The sequence below is a fragment of the Centroberyx affinis genome, unplaced genomic scaffold (genome assembly GCF_046629955.1).
Source record: "Centroberyx affinis isolate AG114_WGS23_722 - 3 ecotype Tasmania unplaced genomic scaffold, CSIRO-AGI_Caff_v1 ptg003479l_1, whole genome shotgun sequence".
NCBI classification, from domain to species: Eukaryota; Metazoa; Chordata; class Actinopteri; order Beryciformes; family Berycidae; genus Centroberyx; species Centroberyx affinis.
In genome coordinates this window covers 51866-66779 of record NW_027281438.1, presented here as the reverse complement: position 1 = coordinate 66779, position 14914 = coordinate 51866, and the positions used below count along the sequence as shown (strand labels likewise).

The following is a 14914-nucleotide window of genomic DNA, read 5'->3' as shown; positions in this document are numbered from 1 at the left end:
CACACACACACACACACACACACACACACACACACACACACACACACACACACACACACACAAAACAAGGTACATAGGTAGATGTTTTTTAGTATACAGTTGTGAAAATAGTTGTGACAATCAGTGTTAATTTTGACAGCAAATTTTGATTTAGTTTTAGTCATAGTCTTTTGACTAAAATGCCATTTATTTTTTGTCATATTTTAGTCATCTGAATTGTTTTAGTTTTAGTCTAGTCTTTAGTTTAGAGCAAAAATTCAGAGTCAGAGTTAAAAAGTTAATAGTTAATATCAGTCCACTCAGTGGATACTGACTAGCACCTATATACAGCTAATCTGCTAATCTCGGACACTCAGCTATATTCCGACTGACGTTAATAACTGTTAGTTCTTCTTTTTGGGAATTCAGCCGGCCGTATTCTTGGCATGGAAAAAGTGTCCGTCACGCCCGCGAGTGCAATGGGAGGCAGACGGGTCCGATGAGAGAGCGAGCGAGAGAGACAGACAGAGAGAGAGAGGGAGAGACCGAGCGACAGAGAGAGGGAGAGACCGAGCGACAGAGAGAGAGGGGGAGAGAGACCGAGCGACAGAGAGAGAGGGGGAGAGAGACCGAGCGACAGACCACACAGAGACTACTTCTGTTTGGTTCTCTTCCCAAATAATCTCCTGCTAACTTTTTTGTCTCGTTTTTATTCGTTGACGAAAATGTCAATAGGCTACATTTCTTCATAATTTTTGTCATCATTAATTATTTTTTATTTAAGCTAGTTATTGTCTCGTTTTCGTCAATGAAAAAATGACGTAAATTATGACACAAATTATTCATCAACGAAATTAACACTGGTGACAATGCAGTCAAATTCTGGCAAAAAGTGTAACTGTCTCAAATGCAAACAGTTGGCCCAGCGATCGATTCGGCTCTGTGGCTTCAGCTGGTTCAGTTTGACAGTTTGTCTCAGTTTGTCACAGAATCTTAGAAGTCCTTTCTGCTATTTTAGGTTTTAGCAACTGATGCTGCAAGGAGAGGAAATAGTGAAATATCTTCAAGCTGATCCATGCATTCATCTCCAGCAGAGTTTGTTGACCGTCCCCAGAGGCAGAACAAAACATGGGGAGGCAGCACTTTCTTATCACCCTACACAAAACTGGAATAAACTCCCAGATAATATTAGACATGCCCCTAATCTGACCATTTTCAAATCTAGGCTAAAAACTGACATGTTCTGTGTTGCCTATAGCTAAGTCCCTGCTATTTTGGTATTTTATTTTAATTTTATTTTCCTCCATTTCATATCTTTTATTACCTTTAATGTTACGCACTTTAAATTGAAAGAATGATTCCTAATGACTCCTATTGATTTTTTTTTTTGACTTTAAATAGTTTATTTTAATGGTGTAGTGTATTCTGTATTTCTTTACATTTAAATGTAAAGCACTTTAAATTGCCTTTAAATGTTTGTCATAATGAATGAATTCTTTTATGCCTTCTTATCTTATGCTATCTTTTTTCCTTTCTTTTGTAAAGCACGTTGAATTGCATTCAATGTATAAAAATGTGCTATAGAAATAAACTTGCTTGCTTCATGGAAAGTAATTCAGAGGCTCACAACTGGTTTAAAAATAATGTAAACAGAGAAAATCCTCCACAGGTCAGGTGTCTATTTACTGACATTAACCTACATGTAAAGCAGGATTTAAATCTGTTGAACAGATTGAGGAATCCTGACCTGAGAGACTGTTTTGAGAGCACAGACCTTAGTTTGGAGAAATGTGTCAATTCAATTAAAAAAACTGTAAACTGATCTTACCTGAGAGTCTCCAGTCTGCAGTGTGGACTCTCCAGTCCAGCAGAGAGCAGCTTCACTCCTGAATCCTGCAGCTCGTTGTTACTCAGGTCCAGCTCTCTCAGACTAGAGGACTGGGAGCTGAGAACTGAGGCCAGAGCTTCACAGCTTCTCTCTGACAGCTTACAGCCACTCAGCCTGAAGGAGAATTAGTGATAACGACAAACAATAACTTTGAAAATATTTATTTTTCTCCTCTGTATGAATAATAGGTTTAATATATTGAATCTATTCAGTTTTCTTTGCACATACACAGATTTATTGGAGGCTTTGACCACTGGCAGCAGCCTCAGAAGAGCCTCCTCTGAAGCAGAGTATTTCTTCAGGTCAAACACGTCCAGCTCTTCTTCTGATGACAGTAAGATGAAGACCAGAGCCAACCACTGAGCAGGGGAGAGTTCGTCTGTGGAGAGACTTCCTGATCTCAGGTACTGTTGGATCTCCTCCACTAGAGAACGGTCATTCAGCTCATTCAGACAGTGGAACAGATTGATGCTTCTCTCTGGAGAGGGATTCTCCCTGATCTTCTTCTTGATGTACTGGGCTGTTTCCTGATTGGTCTGTGAGCTACTTCCTGTCTGTGTCAGCAGGCCTCGTAGGAGAGTCTGATTGGTCTCCAGTGAAAGACCCAGGAGGAAGCGGAGGAACAAGTCCAGGTGTCCATTTGGACTCTGTAAGGCCTTGTCCACAGCACTCTGGCAGAGGTGATTTACCTGAGATTTGTCTCTTGGTTTAGATGCTGTGGAGGTTGATTGTGGTTCTGACAGCAGAATGACACCAGAGTCGATGAATGAGACGATGACATAAACAGCAGCCAGAAACTCTTGAATGCTCAGATGGACAAAGCAGAACACCTGGTCCTGGTACAGCCCACGCTCCTCTTTAAAGATCTGTGTGAACACTCCTGAGTACACTGAGGCTGCTCTGATATCAATGCCACACTCTGTCAGGTCGGCTTCATAGAAGATCAGGTTGCCTTTCTCCAGCTGCTCAAAAGCCAGTTTTCCCAAAGAGAGAATCATCTTCCTGCTCTCTGTATTCCAGTGTGGATCTGTCTCAGCTCTCCCATGATACTTGACATTCCCCTGTTTGGACTGAACCACCAGGAAGTGGATGTACATCTCAGTCAGGGTCTTGGGCAGCTCTCCTCCCTCCCTGGTTTTCAACACATGGTCCAGAACTGTAGCAGTGATCCAGCAGAAGAGTGGGATGTGGCACATGATGTGGAGGCTTCGTGAAGTCTTGATGTGGGAGATGATTCTGCTGGCCTGCTCCCCATCTCTGAAGCTCTTCCTGAAGTACTCCTCCTTCTGTGGGTCAGTAAAGCCTCTCACATCTGTCACCATGTCAACACACTCAGGAGGGATCTGATTGGCTGCTGCAGGTCGTGTGGTTATCCAGAGGCGAGCAGAGGGAAGCAGTTTCCCCTTGATGAGGTTTGTCAGCAGCACATCCACTGAGGTTGACTCTTTAACATCAGTCAGGATCTTGTTGTTCTTGAAGTCTAGAGGAAGTCGACACTCATCCAGACCGTCAAGGATGAACACAACCTGGAACATATCAAACCTGCAGATTCCTGATTCTTTGGTGTCATTAAAGAAGTGATGAAGAAGTTTCACCAAGCTGTACTTTTCCTCTTTCAGCAGATTCAGCTCTCGGAAAGTCAACGGAAATATGAACTGTATATCCTGGTTGGCTTTGTCTTCAGCCCAGTCCAGAGTGAACTTCTGTGTTAAGACTGTTTTCCCAATGCCAGCCACTCCCATTGTCATCACTGTTCTGATTGGTTTATCTCTTCCAGGTAAGGGTTTAAAGCTATCTTCACATTTGATTGTTGTTTCTGGTCTCACTGGTTTCCTGGATGCTGCTTCAATCTGTCTGACCTCATGTTCATCATTGACCTCTCCACTCTCTCCCTCTGTGATGTAAAGCTCTGTGTAGATCTGATTCAGAAGTGTTGGGTTTCCTGCTTTAGCAATCCCCTCAAACACACACTGAAACTTCTCCTTCAGATCAGATTTGAGTTGATGTTGGCAGATGGGAGCAAAAGTTTCTGAATGAACAAACAACAAATGAAATCAATGAGTGGATTTCAGTGTGGATGTATATATTTTCCCACTCTATGATATCTATTCAGCTCATCAGTAGTGGACAAACATGTTCTGACTGTGTGTGCAGCCCAGAAGAATTGTATAGATCTGATGCAGATGTGTACAGCATATTTACAGCAGAGTTTGGAAATATAAACATCTTTCATTTTCCACCATTTCCTCTTTCCATCATGTTAAACCTGTTAAAAGCCTCTTACTGCTCTGCAGAAAGTCAGCCAGCTCCTCCTGCTTCATTCTCCTCAGGAAGTGCAATGTGATCTCCAGAAAAGCCTCTCTGCTGCTCCTCCTCTGCTCTTCCTCCTCACCGTCCACCACCTCCTCATCCTCCCTCTGCTTCTCTGAGCATTCTGGGTAATCTGGACTCAGAACCCTCTGGACCCTTTTCAGCTCGTTCTTCACAAATGTGACAATGTTCTCCTCAAGAAGCTGGAACAGAATACAAAATCGTGGAACACAACATCAAATCCATCTTGCATGGTTTGAAAGCCCACTGGTCTAAAGAGTGCAGCATGGACACTATAATGACCAGAATGGTTGATTTGCATTTTCTTTGTAGCTGAAGTAAAATGTGTTGTTGTACATTTACACACCATAAATATGGAGTCCAGGTCTGTTTGATGCTCCTGAGCAGACTGACCACTGGGAACCTCTTTCCTTTGATGGTGAACTCTATGGAGAAAACATTAACTATTAGGTCTCCAGATATCAACACACACACACACACACACACACACACACACACAGATTGTTAAAGGTGTTGTGTTCTGTCATGATGAATCCTGGCAGAAACACAAGGTGAACTCCACTGTAAATGTTTCTCTGAAGTGGCTTTCCCAAAACAGGTTGTAGTGCTAAGTATCTCTTGAAGTCATTCTTCAAGACATTTGTTCATTTCACGAGGCTTTCCTAAAAATACTCACAACTCAAGTAGTACAAGAAATGCGTTATTCATTCATGACAACCTGGCACTAGTTGTGAGATTTCAAGTCTCTCTTTGCAGGAGCGGTGAAGGTGAGATCCTACAGCAGACAGACTGTCGAACCTAAACTCTGCGCTCCACAACATCAAAACCATTAGAGGCATTTCCTTTTGACCCAACCCTTATTGTCAAAATAAATAATTAAAATAATGCTAACTCTCTTTCACCAATGTATTTATTATTAGGCTACACCAAATTCGAGTGAATGCTTTAGTCTACATTAATACCCTATTCTTTATGCAATCAGCTATTTTGTTCCAAGCAAATCCCAGGCAACTGGCCAACAACACAAACAGTGTGGGTTATGAGCCTGAAAATTCAGTAAATATATTCCCTCAGCAGGTTGATTTTTACACACCAGCCTCCATCCACACGGCAGCCTGTCAGTCCCAGCTCTACTGAAATGGCAGCATTACAAATAATATATAGAAGTATACATTCAAAATCTACAGGCGACAAGATGAAGTGAACTGTTGGAGCTCATAAATAAATATGTTTTAAAATTAAGGTTTCTTCAGATGATGGTGTTATCGTGATCCACTTTTCGCCATGTGTGAACGCAGTTTAAGGCGACGGCCACATTGATCCATCAGAAAAAGGACAGAATTATTGACAGATAGATTTCTGTCCGTTGGTCATAACACAATGGATCAGTGTGGCCGCCACCTGATGTTCTCCCCTTCCTCAACAGCTACTATTGTAGCTGCCAAACTTTCCCTACATGAAAAAGGTTAAAAAACAACAGCAAAGTTACATATTATTGCTAATATCTTGCTCCTCTTCAGAGGCAATTTGTTCTTTAAAATGCTTTGTTAATGCTAACATTATATGTTAACATTATGTTGACTTACTTTGTTTCAGATGAATGTTGTCTTTTAAAAAGAATAGGTCGATCCATAGACCAGTCACTCTTCGTGGACACACAGCTGGGTTCAGGGGAGTCTGGTCTCTCCTGCTGGATCCTGATAGAAACATTATGAACACATTGAAGGTATCTGTGTCCTTATGAAGAAGACACATTTACTTTCTTAGTAATGCTAACATACTAAGATAATGATGACTTACATATTTTCAGGCACATGTTGTCTTTTAAAAAGAATAGGGTGCTCCATAGAGCAGTCACTCTTCATGGACACACAGCTGGGTTCAGGGGAGTCTGGTCTCTCCTGCTGGACTGGGCTTCAACACAACAGGGGACAGAGCTTTTACTCTGAATAATGATGCTGTAATGATTTCACTGCTGAGCTCTGAGATGGAGAACAGTCATGGACAGTTAGAGATCCTCATCTTACCTCTTAGCTTTGGTCTGGCTGTCATGTTCCCCAGACAGAGTGGTTTTAGAGGGAGGGAGCCCCTCCTCTCTCTCCTCAGACTGACTCATAGTAGAGCCAACACCTTTACACAAACACACCCAACATGCTGTTAGCTGGACTGATTCATTACAACAAGGTTTCCATTACAGGATATATCACTTCTGCTGTTGTGATCATTCCTGACTGTAAAATGCCAAATATACAATGCACTGAACTTTCTGAACTGGCTTTAAAGGGTCTTACAGCATTTCAAATTGTACTCTTTAATTTTACAGACACCTAGTAGTCACTTTGTTTTTTCAGTCATAATTGTCTTCATTCAGATTTTGCTCAAAATATTGGGACAATATCAAACTGTGAACCCAGTATTGTGTATTAAGCTGTGAGATGAATGTATGAATGTACAAAACACTATGAAGACCTGCTCTTTCCAACAAATGAACAGAGCAGGTTTATACAGACAGAAGGATTTTTAAGCCTTGAGGACGACTGAGACTTTAAAGGTTCAAAAGGTTTCAGTGTGAAAGGGAGTGAACCTCAGTTTTGTGGAGGTTGTAGTGTTTTGTACACAGTGTATCAACAGAAACACAACATGTATCTGAGCTTTCACACTAGTTCTGACACTTCCTGCATATTTCACCAAATGAACTGAGATTACAACCTAACTAGAGTTTATCAGGCTTCCATTAAAAGTCACAAATAAAACGATGTTCTTTATGGCCACAAAGGCAACAAATGTTGGATATTATGGCACTATGAACGTCATCTGCAAGCAGCAGGTGTGATTTGAAAGACTTTAGCACCTTGACTTGCAAAAGTCAACTATACAGTTATAACATACAATGTCAGCTAGTGTATTCATTAAACAGTAATGTTACCTTGGAAGATGTTTTCCTGGTGAATTCACATCCAGATCAAGTCACAGAGACTTTCTGCCTTCATCTGTAGAGGAAACACTGACAGAGAAGACGCTGCTTATTCTCCTTCATCAGTTCTGGGTTTCTGTGTTCATTTGATCTGAGGCTGCTGTCACTTCATAACTTCACTATCAAAGTCTAGAAACATCAGTCTGACACCAAACCGATCTAACCTGAGGCCAGAATCCAAGTCTGAGGCAGGGAAATCACAGAACAGGTGATGTAGTTCTACTGTGTGTCCACTAGATGGAGACATTAACCACATCATCTACAGTGAACTAAACAGCAGACCAGCACACAGATGTAATGATGGAGGAGAAATTTATATCGCTTTAAAATTCAATGAGAGAGTGAGAATGAGAGTGTAGATCTAAAATCTGTCCGACTTCACACAAAATGACAGCTGCAATATAATTTACTGTATTTAGATTACATTGTTTTACTTTGCACTTTATTTTATGTGACATTTACTATATTTTAACGTATGTAGGTATTGCTTCATGTTGTTGGTTGTAACTTGCTTCCTCAGGTCTTGAAAACTGGAAGTCATAGAAAATATAGTTTCCACAATATTGTTGGTGAAGCATCTTTAATGTTGAACTTGTGTGATAAACCTTATTTTAACTTGTGTTTTTGTTAATGTCGAAAAGCATCCTATTAGTAGGCCGATATCACTGGCCGTGTTAGTGAGAGTCAATAGAGGAACTGAACTTGAAGGTTTTTCCCTCAAACCTGTAGGCAGAAAGCAACACAACTAATTAGGCTACTAACTACTTCTACTTTTAGACTTTAGATTTTAACATGAACACACACTAACATGTTGGAAAACCGTTAGAAGAGCGTTGAGTTGTTTTGAAGCGAAACATCCGACAAACCTTTAACGGCTGATCTGTAGATTTCCTCTTTTTCTAGTCTAAATAAGCTAACGGTAGGCGGTAACAGTCACATAACAGAGTCAGTAAAGTAAAACACACTGTGAACTGTCAGTAAACTGCTGGTTACAATACCTTTAGGTGGAGAAAGTAATCTGCGCCACGATGATACGTGAAAGTGAAACTAAATCAGCAGCTTCAACAAGGAAACCTGGAGAGAGAGAGAGAGAGAGAGAGAGAGAGAGAGAGAGAGAGAGAGATATCGCAATGTTGCAACGTTACACAGCTCTGTTTACACATTTCTTTACTCTAGTTTGTCTTTAATTATTGTAGACCTACTTATATTGTTTTTTATTTTGCCAATAAAGCCCCTTTGAATTTAATTTGTAATTGAGAGAGAGAGAGAGAGAGAGAGAGCTCAGCCTCAGAAAAACAAGTCTTGTTAAATGTTAGCAGAGACAGATGCTCATGTTCTGCTTCAGTGTGAAAATACCAGAAGCAAGAGAGAACTTTTTAAAGAACTATCAGATAGGGGCTTTTTTTTTTTTTCTTTGAATATTTTGCTTGACCGAGGAAAGAATGGATCTAAAGAAAAGTTTTTTTTTTCTACATATGGCCGGCCTGTACCTGTCAAATACATGTCAATATCATAATCTGCAATGACACCAGACAACCAGCAGAGGGCAATGAACCTAGTGTAGGCGCTGGATTGAACAGTCTTCGATTGGTAATGCCTGGAGCGAGTAGGCGTAGGCTTGTGACGTCAGAGTGAAGGCGACGTTTTCAATGCCCGGCCGAATCCAATCCATGGATGTATTAAGATCCAATCGCTGAATCCAAATGTCCACCCTCCGGTCTTGTGGACTGAGCCCTCACGGACTTCAGTCGTACGCACCGTGACGTGTTCAATGGTACCACGTCAAGTCTGCGAGGGCGCGAGACTACAACGCTATACAAGCCGCTGATAGACAGGACTCAAGGCTGTTTCACTCGTTGCTGTGGAAACGTTCAAAGCAACAGTGTACCGACAACTACAATCATGTACACAGTGATCGCTGCCACGATCGTGGTCGAGATCGCTCGTGTCATGATGTGGTTGAATATTATTTCTGGCCTACATGATTCAAGTAACGTTTTAATAAAGTCATTGTTTTACACATTCATAAGTCCTTTTTTTCTGTTCGGCAATTGGGAAAACTACACCGTCACGTCCGTATTGCAATGAATTGTGGGTACCCAAGCGGACTCTCTGGAAGTCTGCGGAAAGTCCACTTGAGGCCCCTTGTGGACTGGATGAATTGTGGATTCAGACAGCCCTCAGCACTCGCAGACTTCCCGGGAACGCGCCCGCAAAGTCCGCGAGTCTGCAAGTGCGGTGAAGTCCGGACATTTGGATTCAGCTAATGCCCCCCCTAAGGACTGAGCCCTGAGCCCTCACAGACTTAATTGACGTCACCTGTGTGAGCAGCTGTAGTGCCTGAGTGTGAGAGGTCACGAGGCTCGAAATGGTACAGGAGGAATGGGACAGCGCTTTGTGGTATCACGTGTTGCCTTGATGACGTCAGACATTGATATCGCACGTCAATTAATACATTTGTAATTTACTCTTTGTTTGCGCTTTTGTCTAAACAGCATTATTAAGCTAAAATGAAAAAAAAAGAAGATGAATAAGGCCTAGGTATATGTTTTTCAACATTGCAAAGTTTATACTGTGCTAATGGATATAGAAAATACTCAATAAATACTCCTACTCAACAATATGTCAAATATGTAAAAAATAAATAAATATGATAACAAAAAAGAAACAGTAGGAGGTACGTTGAAACCAAAGGCTATTTTTAATAAAGTTTAATGAGCACAAATAAGCAGATAAGAAAGGCTATATTAGGCTACATGCTGCTTATATTAGCAGCATCTAACATCCTTCTTAAACGTTTAGGAAAACTTAACTTTCTTTTTTTTTCAAATGAGCTGTTTATTCTGTTTTAATGTTGCAATGCTTTTTCTTTTAACTGTATCTTGCTTGTAGTTTCACCTTTTCATTCGTGTTTCGTGTTAGGACCGGACTATGGCTAAATAAATTGGGTATTTCTTACATCGGAAGACCTTCTTTTGTGGTTTTTCTGCCATTTTTCATAGCCTGGCTATTTGGCATTACACTGCACAGCTTTTATAGGCTACCATTAAAGACTACAACAATAAAATGCATTTTGAGTACCTCTACAGCCTATACTTCTACATATTTCTGTGTCATGATGTGGCTGAATATTATTTTTGGCCTACATGATTCAAGTTAGGTTTTAATAAAGTCACTGTTTTACACATTCATAATAAGTTCTTTTTGTTTTTTTGTTCGGCATCACGTCCGTATTGCAATGAATTGTGGGTAATTAACTCAGTAAAGTCTGATCACGTCCGTATTGCAATGAATTGTGGGTAATTAACTCAGTAAAGTCTGCTGAAGTCTGCACCCCAAGCTGACTCTCTGGAAGTCTGCAGAAAGTCCGCTTGAGGCCCCTTGTGGACTGGATGAATAGTGGATTTAGAGCCCTCAGCACTCGCAGACTTCCTGGGAACGCGCCCACAAAGTCCGCAAGTCTGAAAGAGCAGTGAAGTCCGGACATTTGGGCCTAATCCCAATGTCCGCACTCACAGACTCACGGACTTTGACGCGCGTTCCCGACAAGTCCGCGAGGCTTCAGGACGTCCCGCTGTGAAATCGGTAAGTGCGCGAGGCTCACTGGTGGACTTTATGAGTCCTTTATGCACACTTTCCGTAAGTCCGCACTTCTGCAGTCTTTGCCTGAGGGAATTACCCACAGTTCATAGCGTTTGTGACGTTAATATTCATGTATGTGGAAAATATCAGCCAATACAACCAATACAAAATGTTGGAGCCATAATGTAGTTTTTTGGTTGTTTTATTTTTATCCTTATCTAACACATTATATGACTGTATATATATTTACACATGCAGTTCTGATATTGAACACGGGGTGGAGCATTGAAGCAGGAAGTGCATATAGCTAAGCTCCAGGTGATGAGAGGCAGGTGTGCAGACGGGGAGGCAAACAGTTTTTCGACCGTGTCGGTATGGCAGCATAGCGTGTCAGCGCTTGAGTCTGATATTTGCTGAATGGAAAGATTATTGTGTCTGAACATGGACAATGCTGTTCTCTGTGCCAAGATGAGCATATATATGCAGAACTGTGAATAAATGGATAGAACAAATCCAAAGATATACAGTGCACTGGACATTGATTTATTGTTTGAAACACGCGTCCAAACAAGTTCACCCCGTTCGCCCCTCAGTGGCTTTATGATGATTGTTGAAAGTCACTACACAAAAGAAAAAAACATAATAAAAAAAAAAAATAAAAACACAAAAAATAAACACAAAAAACAATTAACAAGAACTTAGAGAGAAACACGAATGAAAAGGTGAAACTACATGCAAGATACAGTTAAAAGAGAAAACATTAAACATTAAAACAGAATAAACAGCTCATTTGAAAAAAAAAGAAAGTTAAGAAGGATGTTAGATGCTGCTCATATAAGCAGCATGTAGCCTAATATAGCCTTTCTTATGTGCTTATTTGTGCTCATTAAGCTTTATTAAAAGTATACCCTTTGCTTTCAACGTACCTCCTACTGTTTCTTTTTTGTTTTGTTTTGTTTTTTTACATATTTGACATATTGTAGAGTATTTTCTATATCCATTAGCACAGTATAAGCTTTGCAATGTTGAAAAACATATACCTAGGCCTATTTAACATTATTCATCTTTTTTTTTCATTTTAGCTTAATAATGCTGTTTAGACAAAAGCGCAAACAAAGAGTAAATTACAAATTGATTAATTGACGGGCGATATCAATGTCTGACGTCGTCAAGGAAACACGTGATACCACAAAGCGCTGTCCCATTCCTCCTGTACCATTTCGAGCCTCGTGACTTCTCACACTCAGGCACTACAGCTGCTCACACAGGTGACGTCAATTAAGTCTGTGAGGGCTCAGGGCTCAGTCCTTAGGGGGGACACTGGGATTGGCCCTTGGATTCAGCTGTTGTGTTTTGTTGTGTTGAGAAATAAATGGAGGCGGTTTTCCTGATGCTCCAAGAGTACAAGTTCCTGAGTTTTTGTATATATAAGAGTATATTTGGAAGCCCACACACCTCGGACGCTACACTAGTAAAAATTGACTGACATGTTTGACTCGATCGGATAAAGGATCTGCTGGATAGTCAGTAAAGTAAAATAGACTGTAAACTGTCATGTAGGCTACTGCTGCTTACAATACCTTTTGATGGAGAAAAGAATCTGCGCAACGATGATACGGGAAAGTGAAACTAAGTCAGCAGCTTCAACAAGGAAATAAACCTGAGGGAGAGAGAGAGAGCACAGCCTCAGACACAGAAAAACATGGCTTGTTAAAGATGTAGCCTAGTCCAGAGACAGTCGGTTCTATTTCTGTGTGAAAACACCGGGAGAATGGAGAGAACTTTTTAAACAACTAGTCGATCAGATATAGGCGCTTCTTCTTTGAATATTTTACTTGTCGGAGGAAAGAATGACCAGATAATCTAAAGAAAAGTTTTTTGTTTTTGTGACCGGCTTTACTATGAAATTCTTGTGAAAATCATTAAACATGTATAAAACCTGGAGTCAAATTTACCTTTATTTTGAGTGAGGATAGGTAAATAAAGTTCAAAAAGAGTAAAATAGAGTTGAAAAGTGGTTTCATAGAAATGGTGGATCTTGTCTTCTGCCTGTTGGAGAACTTTGACATAAAATCTGACTGTTTTTCTGTCTTTAATGTGACTTTAATTGTAGGGTATTTTGCTTTCTTACATTTTTGTATGTTGTTTGTGACTTTTATGTTTGTCTTCATCAGTTCTAATCCTCGATTAAAAAAACATGATTTTTCACATTATTGTGAATAAACTGGTTGAATATAGGTTAAATAAAACAAGTCCAAGTGCATTACCAGAGTTGGCTGCATTAGATGTTCTTGCACCTATAGGCTATTCAAAATATGTTTGTTTTTTTATATTTCTAGATACTAAACATCAACCTGTGAATCTGAGTCTCTGACATCTTGGTTCAGCCTCTTTTCCTCTCAAGTGTTTCATTGAGTTTCTCTCCAGATCCAGTTTTGGTTTTCGCCTATGGCTGAAATGAAATGGATTTGGATAAAATGGGTAAAATAATGTCAGTAGAAATGATATCAGATGAAATTATTACATACTTAAACACTTTACTTAATTTTTTAAAAACGATTTAGCTAACATGGTGTGGAGGTTGTTCAGATGAAATGCTGAATGCTGAGCTCAGTCTGTAGAGATTTTTTATTGTTTTCATCAGAATCAGCTCAACTAATAAAGAAAAGCAGAACAGAGGAACCTGAAAGCAGAAACAGTCAATATTAGTGTTGGACAGTTAAAGGCTTTAACATAATTTTACTCCTCTATTCATTTACATGTTAGACTGAAAGGGGGCGGGGCCAAAATCCCTTATTTGGGCTGAAAAATGACATCACACTTGAGAGACAATTTGACAATGTAAATCAATGATGTCATACAGTCCATTTCCCATGATTTTGAGATGAAATGACTCCAACTTATAAAACAACAGAACAACAAATTAGTTTATTTTATAGTAATTATTATCTGATATAAAAAAAAAATCCTGTTTGAAACTGCTTGTTGGAAAAGCTGAAGACCAAACAATGTTCATTTAGGCAAAACTTTATTTCTGAGAAACAATTATAGAAAACTAGATAAAAGTTTAGCTTGGAATGATGAGATGAGAATAAAATACCAAATAAAACAAAGATAATATTATACAGATATATATAGATAAAGGTATATAGATGATATTTTAACCTGTCAATCATCAACAGACTATAAGATTAACAAGCATAACTTGATTCTGTCTGGTTTCATTTCTCATTAATTTCATTTTCACAATAAAAAAAGTTAATGTTCTTGTACGTGTGTGTTGTTAAAACCCTGTTCAGTTTCCCAACACACAGAATACACCCCGTTTACACTGACTGATGGATGTTTGTTTACAGTAAAATAATCACATGAAAATACAAACATTACTATTCTCACATTAAGATGTAGGTGTGTGTGTGTGTGAGTGTGTGTGATCCTGTCCAGAGTGAACTATCTTTTCAGCAGCTGTCTTTGGTCAGCAGTCTGAGTGTTTCTCTCTCCCTCCTCTATCTGACAAAAGACACTGAGGAACCTAACCCAGACCAAAGCCCAAACCCAGGGTAGAGTGGTTCAGTGAATGTGGAGTGGAAGGTGTGGATGTGGCTCAGTGTGTCAGAGGAAACTCTGTAGAAGGACAGAGAGCCAGCAGGCCAGTCCAGATACACTGCTACTCTGTTAGAGCCAGAGGAGGAGGGGGAAGGTATGTCTGTTGATCTGTTATTATGCCAGGCAGAGTAACTAACATCAGAGCAGTCAAGACACCAGGACTTTTCATTCCTTCCAATCGAGTAGTCTTCACCCCTTCCTCTCCTAATTCCTCTGTAAGTTACTCCTATATCAACATGTCCTTCCCTCTCGACCTCCCAGTAACAGCGACCAGTCAGACCATTTCTACACAGCAGCTGAGTCCAGTCTTCAAATCTCTCTGGGTGATCAGGATATGGCTGCTCCTCTGACACCCATGTCACCTTTCTGTTGTCTTCAGACAGGAAGAGCCTTCTGTGTGCTGTGTTTGGGTCCAGTGTGAGTTCACAGGCATCTGATGGAGAGAACAAGACTCAATACAGCAGCAGCTTCTCATCTAATACACCTGTTGTGTTTATTATCTGTTGATTTATTAACAGATTGACTGTTCATTTCTTCAGTTTCATGATGACACA

The 14914-nt window shown here is 40.1% G+C and overlaps 1 protein-coding gene across 2 annotated transcripts in view; it reads right to left on the bottom strand.

Moving 5' to 3' along the window:
• Positions 1–14914, bottom strand: part of LOC139661226 (NACHT, LRR and PYD domains-containing protein 3-like) — a 91757-nt gene that overhangs the window by 41603 nt on the left and 35240 nt on the right. The window contains exon 21 of one of the 2 annotated variants that reach the window (XM_071539635.1): positions 1808–1981. In XM_071539635.1, the coding sequence (XP_071395736.1) occupies positions 1808–1981 (174 nt within the window). Of the gene's footprint in view, positions 1–1807; positions 1982–13303; positions 14794–14914 lie in introns of those variants that run through there. The other variant, XM_071539637.1, reaches the window with a different exon arrangement.